Source organism: Pseudopodoces humilis, chromosome 5, assembly GCF_049639895.1.
Source record: "Pseudopodoces humilis isolate 2021_Gansu_Grassland_sample_001 chromosome 5, ASM4963989v1, whole genome shotgun sequence".
NCBI lineage: Eukaryota > Metazoa > Chordata > Aves > Passeriformes > Paridae > Pseudopodoces > Pseudopodoces humilis.
Genome location: NC_142204.1, coordinates 4193915 through 4209513, shown reverse-complemented (window position 1 = coordinate 4209513; position 15599 = coordinate 4193915). Strand labels below are relative to the sequence as shown.

The window sequence follows — 15599 nt, the reverse complement described above, 5'->3', positions numbered from 1 at the left end:
CCTATATTCTGGGTAAAAGTTTAGTTGTATAAACACCAAACCAAGCACTACTTCAGCAAAGTTTACTGCTGGAGTTCCCACCAAGTGCCAGTGAAGGGCTGTCAGTGCACAGGTCTAATGTAAATTAAACAAACCCAGACTTCTCACTCTGAAAGAGACAAAACCCCTAAACAATACAACCACTCTCCTGAGAACATACACAAGATATCACCACACTGCACATTCTTTTTAACTCCAAATAGCAAACTACACTTTTTGTCATTCGGGTTTACCAGAGGTGAGGAGGATGTGGGGAAATGATTCTGTCATTAGCAAATATTATACTACTCGAAAAAACCCCAAAAAATAACATGCAAAAAAGGTCAAAGTCCTAGCTAGCATCAACTTACTAAGACAACCCTACACCAAAAGAAAAGCACAGTATGCAAAGGAACAACCCCTTATCTCTCCCTGTTGTAGTGTATCTTTCCAGCTTAAAACTAGAACAAATTCAATGCCATGGGAGAGAAAAAAAAAAAGTGTAAAATAGTCACCGTTTGGTATTTACTTATTCTGAAACCGAGTGCACACATCCCAAGAAAAATAGTGTCCTTTAAAAATAATCACATTTCAATGCAGTCTGTAAACTGAGTCATTTGTTTGAAATGCCAGTCCAAGGAATGCTAAGATTTAGCTGACGATTATCTCCTCGACATTATCCCAATTTGATTATACAGTGTTTACTACATCAAAGCCAAAAAAAGCACAGTAATAGATTCAGCAACACACCCACTTGGAACACTGAAGACCTATTATTAAAGAACCAGAGGAATAATTTTCAAAAGGTTTTTATTTTCAAACACAGTCTAGCATAAGATCTTACCATAAAGGAAGGTTGTTAAACATTTCTATTCAACCCACATATTTGAAGCTGCGCCTCAGAACTTAGGTCAAATTATTTATGTGATCAGGAAACTTGACTATCCTTCTTGTCTAACTCTGACTGGAAACATTGCAGGAATCCAGCAGACAGGTTTCAGTGGCTAAAGCACCAAAAGCATGACATTAAAATTCATTTAATTGTAACTTTGTAACTCATATGGAACATAAAACGACCTGTTTCTTCCAGAACTAACCACAAACAAAATTTCAATATTTTTTAGTTTTAACATAGCTTTACTACGCCGTAATTGGGTATTAATAACATTCAGCAAATCAGTACACACAAATCAGCAGGTTATGGTTAAAAATCCACATGTGGGGGTGTTTGTATAGCAGAAGGTCACAACAGCCCATGCTGTTCACCCCTCATGCAGAAGCCCCACAGTAGTTAAAATTCAGACAACCAGAATTATTATAATCAACACATCACCCGGAGTTACAGTGCCTAGGATTAGAAGACAGTGATTATAACGTTGTCACCCTGTCTTCGTTAGCTCTCACATCCTCTCTAGCACCAGCACAGAGAGGGAATGCGAGACAGCTTTAAAAGAAGCTATCACCAGGCAGGAATTCAAATTCAGCCTGAGATGCTACACAACAAACCAGTATTTAACTTAGGATGCCAAACTGGTCAGACCACGTGAACCTTTCAGCAGGCCTGACAGCACCATCCCTGCTATCCTCCTACAGCTCTCAAACCACACAGAAGTGTTTGTGCAACATGTTTTCAAAGGCAGCACAACTTCCAAACACAAACGGGAGCTATTTTCTGTTGGCTGTCAGCAAGACAATCAGCTCCATGCACATCCTCACAGTTATGGCAGCACCTTGAACACGAGATCTTGGAAGGACAAGGGTGCACAACCAACTTAGCACTCAGTAAGTCTGGCCAGAAGAGCATCAGTTACTCTACAACAGCTGTTCACACACTTGTTTATTGCAGGAAAACTCAAGTTGCTATTTTCCAGTTACTACAGCTGGCCAACACTTTGTTCATGGGCTTATTCTACAAGAAAAGGTTGCATCTCAAAGTCCAGAAGAATATTTTTTTTTTCATATTGTATACACACACAAACACAGCTTTCATTAATTCTCACTTGTCATCATTTAACAATCTGCACAGAACTCCTGAGGTGAAATTTTTAATGGATCCTTGTCCTCAGTCTGGTGTATTTCTTGTCAACTGCTACACAACACTCCTGCAATGTAAATTGCAAGAAGGCAGAATAGAACAGAAAAACAAGTTGCTTATTAACAATTAATCTGCCCTCATAGACAGCACAGTGCCTATTCTGGTCAGATTTTTGGGAGCATTATGCTTCAGTACATGTTTTTAACTTTTGTTTAGGACCAAATCAAACACACTCATATAAAGTAAACCATGAAACACACATGTAACAGCCACCTCATGCTGCCTACAATGCCTCTTACACAGAGCAGCAACCTTGTGCTCAACACTACAACACAGGAAAAAAACCTACCTGCAGCCTATAAACTATCTGTAAAGTTCACTCATAAAAGTTACCCCACTAATGACATTATTAATTAAAATACAGCAAACCAAACACAGTGCCGTGAGCAAAAACTCCTGAATGATTTGAGAAAAACCTGTGAATTGTTAAATAGAAGAAAAAGAAGTATATTAATCAAATATACATAGGTGGCACTTAAAAATTTTCCAGATAAGGAATAATGGACTAACTATCTGGAGAGGAAAAGCTTGTAAGAAGTTTGTACAGATCCAACCAATACACCCCCTGGATTTCTACACAAGAGCTTGATTTTCATGTCTCTCATCCAAGAAGCCAATACACACAGCAAGGCTACCACAGTGAACGTGCTCCTTTAAACATACTGAAACCAGAAGAAAAAAGAAATAAATAATGGAAATCAATGCTAGAAGCAGAAGCAGGAGGTCTGCAAAGAAAATGGCCAAATTAAACCTTCAGTGTGGCTTTAAACAATGTAATTAGCCAACAGGGCTGAAATCAACTCTTCTCCCAGTGATGAAGTAAAATCTTGCCTTGGTGAAAGCATTTGTGGCACAAGAGGGTATGCACACAAATGTCAAGCAAACAGACAAATTCAAGGTATTCTTGGATTGCAAGGACATTTGTTGTCAGATGGTTACATTCATAGCAGAAACTGCATTTGAATCTGCATCCTCAAACAGCTTTAATAAACACAAAAAGTCAAGAAATTGTTTTAGCTGTGCAGAATTCAGTAAAAAAAGGGTTACATACCCTATAACAAATTTAAATGCACCTTTTGGACTGATAGCACAACATTCAAGTTCAGTTGGGAACGCATTCAAAATTACAGTGACATTTAGACAAACTAATTGAAAATTATAGTATTGTGACAAACATTCAACTTACTTTACATAGTATCTTGCACCTTCAAAAGTATATGCTTCCTCCCAACCTGTGGGTAAGTCTGGAAAACAAGCAGCAAAACATTCCAATTACCTTTTGAAATGATGCTAGCCATACTGGTCTACTCCCTAACATTGAGGGAGTAGAAATACCGTGTCTGATTCCACATGTCGAAACCTTTAGTCCCAGAAACAAGTATTTCAGAACTGACTCACAAGACTGCCTAAGTGTGAATTCCGTGAGCCAAGAGAAGCTGCACGCCTGAAAATCTGATTGAGGTTTCTCGTTCTCAAATAATAACAAGGATGGCTTCAGTGTGCCCGTGTTTAAGGTCCCTTTGCCCAGCAACTCAGGGTCATCGTTACATCTCCCTGCCTTGAACTTCAGCAGCATCAGATTACCTGGCAGGCAGAGATCTAAACAAAAATCCAGCTAACTGAGTTCCATGCAAGTCAGAAGCTCCTGAAGAGGCACGATACCAACTACACCAGAGCATTAGCATTGTATTAGCATAATTCCACCACTGTTGTGACTAACAAGTGTTCCTGCAGTGTTTACAACTCTATTGCATTTTACATGAAAATCATTTTCCATGTAAATCTAGTGGAGGATGTGGGTATATCTCTTCCTTTCTTTTACCACTCTTTGGAGTCAGGAGCCCAGATATAAAAAACCCCATACCACTAATGGTCAAAATCTCTCAACTTAACAGTTTCCTGGTGTGATTGAAGCTCTGGAGATATTGTACCTCTAGATGCACCACTACCCTTAAAAGTTTGCCCCTGTCAATAAAAATAATGATTGATACATAGAGCTCTCTCATTGAATTATGAAAGCAGAATGCATGCCTAAAGAAAAAGAAAGCAATCAGTCTGGGTTATGTGGTGGTTTTTATCCTCCTTATTACTTATTTGCTCTGGCTGCTTTTTTTTTTTGCTCCTGTCTTCCGCAGAACAAAAATCAAGGTATATTTCGATAATGGGGCAAAGTACAGCAAACAGGAAGTCTCTCCAGCAGAAGTATTTATGGTTGCTGTAAGAACTTTGCAAAAAATACCCTTCCAGTGCTGAATAGCTGCAAGAATAAAAAGCACTTCAGTTCATAATGGAGGACAAAGCTCTCCTCACCGTCTAGAACATGCCTCACAGAATTATTTAACAGAGAGCTTTGCAATAATATACATCTGCAAAAGAAGTGCCATTCACTCAAAAATTGTTTCTTAAGAGAAGATAGATGCATTTTGAACATATTTTGACTAGGTTCCAAAACAATGGTCACATCAGAAGAAGAGATAAACCTCAGAATAATTCTGTTTGATTATATCTGTGTGTGGAGAGATTCATTTACATACTCGTGAATGAGGAAAACTATAGGAACAGATTTGGTTTTTAGACACTTTGGTATCTGATTGATGAATTATGGCCAATGTATCCAAGGTAATGTCTCAGTCTTGTGTCCAAAAATAAGTTTAATTTACCTGATGATAACTCTGCTCTGCTACACACAACACTCCAGACACTCAAAAGCAAACTGCATTTCCTTTCGAAGGCACTTAACAGCAGAAACAAATGAGACACTTGGAAAATTACCGGGAAATCATCATCAGTCAACAGAGACAGGAGGAATAGTTTAAAAAAAGAATTAATACTCAGCTAATGCCGGTGTTGAACGAGAAAAGCACTTCACACACATCTGCCCCCATGCATATTCCTGTAGATGAAGGCCACTCTCTCAGTCTGAGCACTGAGAGCAGGAGGAAGAGGAGCCTGACAGCAATCAGTAGTTCTACTTCCAAGCATTAAATGACTTCTTTTAAACAACAGAACCTTTGCTGCAAATCAAACTGCAGAGTTCTAACAGACAGAACCCTGTGGTTTTTAAACTATTCACTATTAAACTATTTTAAACTCAAAAACTAAAAAAAAAAAACAAAAAAAAAAAGGCTGTCCACAGTTTTCTAAAAGGCTGTTTCTGATTCTGATTCCTTAATGCATAAGTATTAACCAAACATGAAAGCAGATAATCTGATACAGACCAATTCACTTGCAGATTATTTCCCCATGATTATCCAAGTGATTATATACATAAAAACAACTGCACGTATTACTACACTCCACCACCTCCCAGTGGCATATGCAGCCTGTGTGCAATTCCAGCAGTCAAGAGTTTGGCTCCGGGTCTCCAGAGTGTCTGCTGTAAATCCTCCTCCTCCAGCACCTCCTGCTGCTACTTCTCCAGAGTGGAGCAAACAGCAGAAGCAAAGACTTGATTCCACCCTCCTCCCTCCAAGTTATTTCTAATGTTTCAAGTCCCTTTTCCTCCTACCTATTCCACCTCTCTCAGTCACTTGGAAACCACACAGACTCTCAGCCTAGATGTAAGCGCAGGGAGAAAAAGGGTTTCTAGGTGACTAGCGAAATCAGCCCCTACATTTCTAGTACACCTATCGTGGTTAAATCTAGGTACCGCTGGAAATAGAAATACGGCGAGAGGTTTCGTGCTAAAGTGAGGAAGGATGCTATGCAGGTGGATAACCGGGGTAGCCAGCAAGGAGCACGAGAGGAACGAGGCGGTCTCTAATGGTAACTACACAGCCTCGCAGGGGTGATACAAGGCAACGGAGGGAAAGCGGAGACAGATACATTACACAGGCATAACTCGGGGGCAGGGGGAGAAGGCGCTCGAAGAAACTGGAGAGCAGGCTGGACACGCAGGAGCGCACGGCGGCTGCAGCGCTGCTCACCCCGGGGGGAACAACTGCGCGAAGTGCGGGGAAAGCGGGATCGGGACTTGTCCCGGGGGGCTGCGGCGGCTCCGCGGGGACCCCGGGCTGAACCCGCCCGGGCCAGGGGCGGGCGGGGGCGGCCGAGCCGGGGCAGGGCCGGGGGCCCCGGGCACGGCTCCGGGCAGGGCTCCGGGCAGGGTCCTACCTGCGCTGCGGCGGTGCCCGGTGATCACGGCCTCGCCGGTGAGCGGGTGCAGCCAGGTCGTGCTCTTCGCCTCCTCGCTGCGGGGACGGACACACGGACCGAGTCAGGCAGGCGCAGCCCCGCCGCCCCCTGCTCAACCCCCCCCCTCCTCCCCTTCCCTTCCTTTCCCCGCACGCCCCTCCCGGCCCGGCCCCGCTCCCCTCCTGGCCGGCCCCGCGCTCACTTGATGAAGAAGACGCGGCCGCCCTGGCTGATCCCGTAACCCCAGCTGCCGGGCAGCGCCCGCAGCCGCTCCGCGCTCAGCTCCGCCATGGCCGAGCAGCCGCAGCCGGGGAGAGCCGAGGGGAGCGCGGGCGGGGGGGCGGCGCGGGCACGAGCAGCGAGCGCGTCCCCGCCGCCGCCAACACCTTGGGGAGGGGCGGGAGCAGCGCCCGCCCCGCCCCGCCCCGCCCCGCCCGCCGCGGGGGCGCGCTGGCCGCGGGGGCGCGCCCGGCCGGCGGGGGCGGGTTCCGGCGTGTGGGGAGGGAGCCGCGGGGATGGAGGGAGCGCGGGGAGGCGGCCGGGGCAGTCCCGCGGGGCCGGGAGCCGATGTGCGGCCGGCAGCCGGGGAGGAGGGACGGAGGGAGCGAGCTAGCTAGCTAGCTAGCTGCGGCCGGCCAGAGGAGGGCACGGCGCCTCGGCCCCGGCTCCGCTCGTTCGCACCCCAGCGCTGCCAACTCCAGAATCGTGGCTGCGCCCCTGGCAGCCCCTCATCGGGTCCGTAAGGACAAAGGAAATGGAAAGTTTTGTCCTATTTCCTCCCCGGGTGAACGCGCTCTTCTCACACCCTCCGCTTCAGGCGTTTTTGAAATTTCTTACGTAAAGGCTCAAAGTATAAAGAAGTGGCATATTTTTCCTTCATGCAAACCGTGCTATCTGTGCTTTGTGCCCCACTTGGCGAAAGAGGTCTGGGATATGGCATGGGTGCGTGTTTTCAGTGCTTCAGGAAGGTGGCAGTAATTCAGGTAAAATCCACTGCAGAAATGACTCTCTGTGCCCTTGTGTATAGTTTAGTGCACGTAAATAATCCTATTGCACGTGCATTATAGCCATGCACCCCTTCGATTTAACTTACACATGACAAATGTAAATTAAAAACACGCTGTGCCGTGGCCATGATATTTCTAAGGGAACCTTGTCTTGCAATACCAGTTTCTGAATAAGCACTAAAGCTGGGAAGTCTTGCAGCATTCCCATGTCCACATCTGTAATTCACGGTATTTTGCACAGGCAGTTTTGTCCCCTCTCCCATTCTGAACACCCTAGGAAAACTAAAACTGTGTTTTGTTGTTTGGTCCCCATTATGCCTTGTGGTCAAAACTTTAAATCCCTGTTGTCCCACACAAGATATTCCAGGCACGAAGAGCAGCCATATGAGAAGATCTGGAATTATCTTTAAGTAACTGGATGCAAGATAAGAATTCCACCCTGTCCATCAATACCTTTCATTTCCACTCAGCACTGACAGCACCTGAGATTTATAGACTACCAGAGGAACAATACTCTGGGGAAAACACAAGTTATTCTATAAACAGTTCCCTTCTCTCCTAAGAGAAAGAGCCCTTAGATGATGAGTGAAGTGAGTAATGGCTCTTCCTGTGAAGGGCTGTGGAAAGCTGCCTGGCAACAGCAAGGTGGGAATCATGTGCATTTGGGACTCCTGAGGTGGTAGTGCTCATGCCCTAATATTTCCCCACACAGCCTAAGTAAAGCATAGAGCAAGTGCTCTTAATCCCCAGAAGAGTGGATACCTTCCAGTATGCAGAATCAATTTTTTTCCCAAGCAGAGAAGTGCATGCAGCACAGCTAGACTTATATTGGCCTAGATCCATAAATTAGGTATTTAGGTAGAACTTAGGTGCATAAATCCTGCCCAATCTCAGCATGTGATTTGCCACATGGCTTCCTCAGGCCACCACGTTCTGCCAGTCCCTTGCTTTGCAGCCTCTTTCTGCTTTGCTTGTGCTTAGAATTGCTGCCGTCTTGGCAAAACCAGGATCATGGTACTTAAAATATGCCCAAATTCTCAGGCAAGGCATTGCTGCCCCAGATGCCACAGAGGCTGGATAGATTGGCCATGTTCAGGCCACACCTAAGAAAGACAAGTTTCATTTCTGAATAACTCACAGCAAACAGGCTGGCAGCAGAGTCATCACCACAAGCACTACGGGGAGCATATTCAGCCTCAAGGATGAAGGGCATTCAAAACCATGCCACTCTATTCCCAGGAAAATGCTTTTGCTCCAAGCTACACGGTGTTCTGAAGCTGAGACTATTCTATGAGGATACTGAAGATGCTCCTCCTCCCCCTCACATTATTTTGCAAATGTAATTATTGGGTTATAGGGTGGTGGCATGACTTGCTGGTTTCATGAGTAGGAAGCTCAGACAGGGAGTGATGGAAGACCCTGGTTCTACTTCACCCAGGGACATTGGGTTCAGGGACTCAAGTATTTTATGTTAAGTAGCCATCAAATAAAATGTATTTGCAGATGTTCATCCTGCCAGGTGCTATGCACCCTGAACTCCCAGCGATTTCTGGGAGCCCGAAATTTTGCCATTTTGTGGAGCAAAGGGTATGAGGGAGAGCGCATCTTCACCATTTGTGCAGGCTGCTGCTGGCAGCTTTTCTTTCTGAAGGCTGCTGTAGGTTCCACAGTTAAAACTTTGGCTTCAAAGTTGGTCTAAAAGTTTGATCAAAACAAATCACACATGGAGTTTTTTTGCAAGGTTCAGTAATGATACTTTTTTTTCTACAGTCAAGTGCATGAATGCTCTTAAAAGAAGGACTCAAGAACAACATTTAGGGAAAAAAAAGACTTATCTCTAGGGGGAGTAAAACTTGTCTTTGAAAGGAGTTTATATCACTATAAAAACTGCATGCATAATTCAAGACACTACATATCGTACCTTTTACATCATTCCTTTTACTTTAAAAAAGAGCTAATGATTCCAAATGTGAAACTGGTCAGTGTGATTTATAAAGCTCAGAGAAATCCATCAGAATGTTCCCATCTGCCCAATGGGGTTTTTTTGTTTGTTTTTTTTCCCAGAAGAGTTGAAGACAGACTGCTGGAGTGGTGACCACCATTGGCACAGCTGTGCTCTGCTCTCTGCATGTATGGCTTTATTTATCTGCTGCTCCTGTCACCAACGGGAAGAGGATGTGGAGCAGGATGTTAATCTGTGAGACAGAGCCCTCCCATCAGTACCCCCACCCCTGGGAGCATGAGATGAAGCAAAAAGCCAGCTCCACTGAGACTTTTCCCGTGTTTCTCCATCCTGATCCAAGCTTCTTCCCTTCCTCTTTCACCTCCACACGACAGAACCTTTCCTAGCAAATCCCTCCGGGCCAGGGAGTACTAAGGGAGAAGTAAGACTATTGATGTTTTAAGAAAATAATTTTGGTTCAATAATGTATTCATAATCAAAATACTTAAAATTCCTGGGGCAAAGGAACCCTGCCCACAAAACAATGAATCCTTTAAATGAGATTAATTAAAAACAGTGTTGAGAGAACATTCATTGAATAAGACTCAGAGAATTCCATCCACACCTCTCCCAACAGGTCTGAGGTGACAACAAACACGATGAGCTGAGTAAAGAGGGCTAGACCCTAAGCATAACACCTGACAAAGCCTCTGAAGCAGGGAGTGGACGGCAGTCAGAGAATCACAGAACATCCTGAGCTGGAAGAGACCCACAAGGGTCATCAAAGTCCAACTCCTGGCCCTGCACAGTCACACCACGTGCCTGAGGGAGTTTTCCAAACCTTTCTTAAACTCTGTTAGGCTTGGGGCCATGACCACTTCCCTGGGGAGCCTGTTCCAGTGCCCCACCACCCTCTGGGGGAAGCACCTTATCCTAACATCCAACCTAAGCCTCCCCTGATGCAACTTCAGGCCATTCCCTTGGGTCCTGCCACAGGTCATGAGAGTGAAGAGAGCAGTGCCTGCCCCTCTCTTCCCCTCGTGAGGATGCTGTGACTGCAGTGAGGTGTCCCTTCAGTCTCCTCCAGGCTGAGCAGACCCAGTGCCCTCAGCTGCTCCTCACACAGCTTCTCCTCAAGGCCCTTCACCTTCCTTGTGGCCTCCTTTAGACACTGTCTAACAGCTTCATGTCCTTTTTATATTGTGGCACCCAGAACTGCCCCCAGAACTCGAGGTGAGGCCATCCCAGCCCCAAGCAGAGCAGGACAATCCCCTCCCTTGCCCAGCTGGAGATGCTGTCCCTGATACCCCCAGGACAGGGATGTCCCTCCTGGCTTCCACGGCACTGCTGCCTCATGTCCAGCTTGCCCTCGACCAGCACCCCCAGGTCCCTTTCCCTGGCACTCCAGACCCCAGCATTCCATACATTTCCATTGCTGGTCCATTTCCAGCACTCCAGACCCCAGTCTGTCCATACAGCCAGGGCTGCCCCATCCCAGTGCAGATACTCCACCTAAAACCTCTCAGCAGAACTGTGTTCATCACGATTGATTCTGTGTGTTCTGTCAACATGAATCAAACTGGATGAGGTTATTTCATGGAGTCTGTGACTTTACATTTTTTATGTTGTTTAACTAGTGAGACAATATAACCCTTTAAATGTGAGGAGAGACCATTGCTGGAGGTGCAGTTTTATGTTACACATTCTCACGAGGGAATGTGCACTTCTCTACTTCTGAAGGGTGGGTTCCTTTTTACCCCATCCCCAAACATTAGTTTTTCTTGCCTTTGTAGCAATACTGCAGCCCATGGTGAATTACATCAGTTTGCTGATCTGTTAGAAAATAAATCACAAATCCTCTCAAATAATTAGTTTCCTATCAGATCAATAAGCTGATCTAACACATCCTGAGGTCACTTGATAACTAGATCCAACACATGGGGTGAGAAGAGAAGAACCACTCCTTTAGGCTACATTCTTCAGTGATGAGGAGGGGGGAAAAAATCAACAAATCTGCTAATTGACGTTCTCTGGAGTCAGGATATCTCTGTGCAGATGAAAGAAGCAATTAGCCTAGGTCAGAGGAAATAAGAAAGAGGAAAAAAGCTGTTGAACACAGCCTCTGCAGACAGCTCTGTTGTTAGAATGGAGCCTCTCTTTTGCTCCAAATAAAGAGCCTGACGACTGTCCAGGGCTCCTGTCTGGTTGCTCTGGAGGCTGAAAGTTTTTCGGGGGGTCATTGGTACCAGTGGCACAGGAGTCCTCTTCTGGGTTAAAGCATCAATGTGACTGAACAAGCATTGGGTCATTAGCCTGCCTGCCATCAGCACCAGATATCCTCACACACTGGGAGATACACAACCAAAGCCTGTGCACACTCAGGGAGTAGAAACAGAGTGGTATCTTACAGCTTCATAAGTTTTGCAATTTGTGCTTGACAGGAAAAGCAGTTGTTCTCATTTCAAAACTATTTTTTTTTTATCTGCAACTAATGATTTCCAGGTCTAGCCGTGCTGTGTAGAATTTTTGTTTCCTTCATGGCAGTGAATCCTAATATGAGGCCATTTTCTTTGAAACATCCAGTCAGACTAATACAAAACAAACTCCAAAGCCAAAGTGTGAAATTTGCCTTTCCCTGGCAGACAACACCAGAAAAGAAAAAGGGGTTATTATTCTCTGAACCAGCACCATCTTGCCAGAATCATCTTGCCTGTTCAGTGTAATTTTGAAAAAAGTCTATACACTTTTTTGTTGCAAGCCTTTTTTCAGAGACTCGTTCACTGTATGGTCCATGCCATGTGTGAGGTTACATGAGAATCTTCCAGCCTGAAATGATGGATGCCCTCTTTGGGACATTCAGGTTTCTTTTACTGATGCTATGATATTCAAAAAGGATTGAAGATGCTGCTTTTCAAGATGAGCAGCTACTTTTCTGGAACCTTCTTTTTTACTTTCACACCATTTCACAGCCTTCTTGCTTAGGAAGCCCTCAAGCCTACTATAACAATAGCTGCCTGTGATGTTCACAGAGTGTTAAAAATGACATTTTAATATCATGTTTATTGCCAGGATTATTTTAAAATAGTATTAAGAAGGAAATAATTTATGAGGGAAGCACAGTGATCTCAATATGTTACTTTTCCTCCAACTGGCCATTGCTAGCTACATTTGACTTAAGGGTATTTCATCTCTCAAATAACCCTCTCACTTGAATCATCTAGATGGAAATCATATACAGTGCAACACAAATAAATTCCCTGTCTCTCAGCTGGCTTCTCTGTTTCACAGATCTCTTCAGTATCTGGTAGACTTCAGCATCTGCTTTTCTTCACAGTTATTTTCACTGCTGCTGTCCAGTTGCACAAAAACCTGCTCTGTTTCAAACAGTAGGAGATGAAGAAGCTTTCTCTGCTCTAGAAGAGGATGACCTGAGTTTCTCCCGAAGAATTGCCTTTGTTTGTTCAGTAATTGCTTGAACAAATAAGAATGAGCTTCATGTGGAATATCTGGAAGAGCTTCACCTGTGGTTTGCATTATGTGAGATATACAGGGCCCTGTAGCTGCAAAGGCTTTATTTATGTGGTCTTTTATGTGGTCTCTTTTCATACCTTTCCTCATATGCATCCATTCTCCCCCTCCCTCTTTTTTTTTTTCAGTGGGGCTAGTAAGAATTTGCAGTATGTTTTTTGTTTAATACCAACTATATAATGAATTTTAAGCTGTTCCCATTAAACTTTCAGCAGCTGACAGTCTTTTTCCAGAGCAGGGCGAAATAATACTGCGTTTCACCCTTGAGATTTTGGTAGGCACCCTTGTTGCAATCTGGATGACATTTTCCATAAAATCATGATGTTGTGGATACCTTGGCCATGAAGTGCTTTAAGTGATACTATTTTTGCAAGCCATTTAACATCTTAATCAAATCACGGGCCATTTTCTGTAATTACCACAGTTGGTGTAATACGTGTGTCAGTCTTTATGGACTAGACATAAGATTACCAGTGATGTTCTTTAATAGTGTTACAGCAGAACAAGAAAAGTAATCTATTTTTAGCCTGTAATTTTCCCTGCAACATAAGCAAATCCAAGCCATATCTTGTTGATCTAAAATTTCCTTTGCTATATTTAGATATAGGCTGGTATCTGTTTCAAGGCTTGTTTTGTTGTTAACAGCACTCACCTTTTATCATCTCAGCAGGTTCTATCTGGCCTAATCTATTTACTAGAAGTTCTATTCTTTTTTTTGTCGTATTTTTTGTATACTTCAGCTTTTCTGTGCTCATCTCTTTCATTTTATCTTCATGAACTGCTGTTCTTCCATAGTTTGAGCTCTCCCAATGGGAGGTAAGACAGAGTTTTGTTCTTTCACATTTGTTTCCCTTACATCTGATTTACATTTTACTCACAGTAAGAATATTTTGTTCACTGCATGACATGACTTTTACCTACTCGTGCTGAATAGTTATTTAACTGAAAAAAAAAATGTTTCTACAGCTTGGCTTGCAAAATTGTGTCCAGCTCAAACTCTTTGTATTTCAGGTACTGGGGCTGGATTTTCCTGAGAAAAGAAAGGTGTCTTCCAAGGCCTCTTTTACAGCAGCAGTGGGCTGGTCAAGATAGTCAATACAGTTAATATAGACTATGGAGCAGTTCTTATTCTGATGTAGGGACCTATATCCACTCACTTGAATCACACCTTGAGCTGTTCTGGCTACACTGACTCTGTTAACAGTGGTGGGATTCCTTCCCAGGCAGGAGGAGAGACCCTTATTGTAAACTGCTGTAGTCAGAGGAGACAAATCCCACCTGAAACACAGCTGCCATTTGGACAGTCCCCACAAAGAGCCTCCCATACAGAGTATTTCTTTCAAAGACAACTGTAGTCACTCTTGGAAAGGTTTTACAAGATGTTTTTATTCTTATTTAATTTAACTGTGCATTTTCTTCCAACCAGTTTCTTCCATTGCTTCATGAAACTTCTCTCTGGTTGACTGCAGTTTTTAGACTTCATCTCTGACTATTCAGACCTGTTCTGCTTCTTCATTTTGTGATGAGGTTCTGTAACATCAGCTGGTTTCATTTTCAAGACTTGTAATCAGATCTAGCTCTGTTCTGCAGCCAATTCTGACAACCTTTAGCAAGCTAAAACTGTGCACTTCTAGCAACCAACTTCTGAGGGTCTCTTGGTCCCTATAGTATTCTGATCTCAGATTTGATTTTGAAAATTACACAATCATCAGTGCTTTCAAACATTAAAAGTATTTGAAAAGATTTCTTCTTGGTTCCAGTTATACAGTGGCCATGTCTCAAATATTTCAGTATTTCCAAGAGCACAATATTTTCTCAAATCTATAGCACAGGATTTCTCATTAGCAATCTGGTGCTTCTGGTCCTGCAGTACTCAGAGTTACCTTAATTCATCTTTCTTTTCATCAGCCCTGTCTCCTTTTTAAAGAAAAATTGTGTTATTTTATTGAACCTACTTCAACCATATCCTCCATTTCAGGAGAATTAAATATGCTTTGAATTTTTTTAGTTTCTGCTCCAGTGTTCTCCCCTTACCACTCCTCCTGGTATTTTTTTTTCCTGCGTGTCATCTTTTGTTTGTACTCTGCCGCATGTTAAGTTACATCAAAGAAAATGCCAGATTAGTGATAAAAAAGGTATTTCTCATACAAAAAAAGGGGCACATGCATATATATATATACATATATATATATATATATATGTAAGTAATAAACATACAAGAGAGGAAAGAACTTGTGAAGGAGAAACTAAAAATGTTCCACTGAGCCAGTTTCTGTCACCAAGTATCACTGACAGCAGTTGCTGAACTGGAGAGTGCTCCAGCCTCTAAGGCAATGGTTCACTTTGTTATAGCCAGAAACCCACTGTCATTTGTCTTGCCATAATCTCAGCTGCTCATCTGTGCTTGGTTTTATGCTTGTATAGTTCTGTCATACATTTTATTTTCTCATATCCTATTGTCATTCAAATGGTTTCCAATCTTCATTTTTATTTTCGTGGATTTCTCTTCTCCAGGGGAAGCAGGAGCCCTGTGTGGCAGGGTTGTATTAGCTGAAAACAAGGTTATCTTTCATTAAACACTTCGTGGTTCACACATCACACACAGGCTGTAACTCCCTGGTTAAATATTGCTGTTAATGCATCTCTTTTTTTCCCCAGCTATTTCCATTTGTCCCAGCTTGTAGCAAAGGTTAAGCCAGCTTGATTTGTAGTAGTTTCCTTTAATCTTTATGCTTTTAATTTTCTGAAATTATATTTTCTGTACTGAGGAACTTTCATCTCAATTTTTTTATACAGATTTCTGCATATGGAGAATATCTTGTCTTTCCCAATCTAAACAACTGTATGATTTTCTGATTCTATTTCCTTTCTACCT

At 43.4% G+C, this 15599-nt stretch overlaps 1 protein-coding gene across 15 annotated transcripts in view; it reads right to left on the bottom strand.

Moving 5' to 3' along the window:
* Positions 1–6579, bottom strand: part of PLEKHA5 (pleckstrin homology domain containing A5) — a 157268-nt gene extending 150689 nt beyond the window's left edge. For all 15 annotated transcript variants that reach the window (XM_088055873.1, XM_088055872.1, XM_088055886.1 and 12 more), the window contains exons 1-3: positions 6450–6579; positions 6227–6303; positions 3300–3357 (exon numbers count right to left, since the gene is read on the bottom strand). In XM_088055873.1, the coding sequence (XP_087911999.1) occupies positions 3300–3357; positions 6227–6303; positions 6450–6538 (224 nt within the window). In that variant the 5' untranslated portion in view covers positions 6539–6579. The remainder of the gene's footprint in view (positions 1–3299; positions 3358–6226; positions 6304–6449) is intronic.
* Between the last annotated feature and the right edge of the window lie 9020 nt (positions 6580–15599).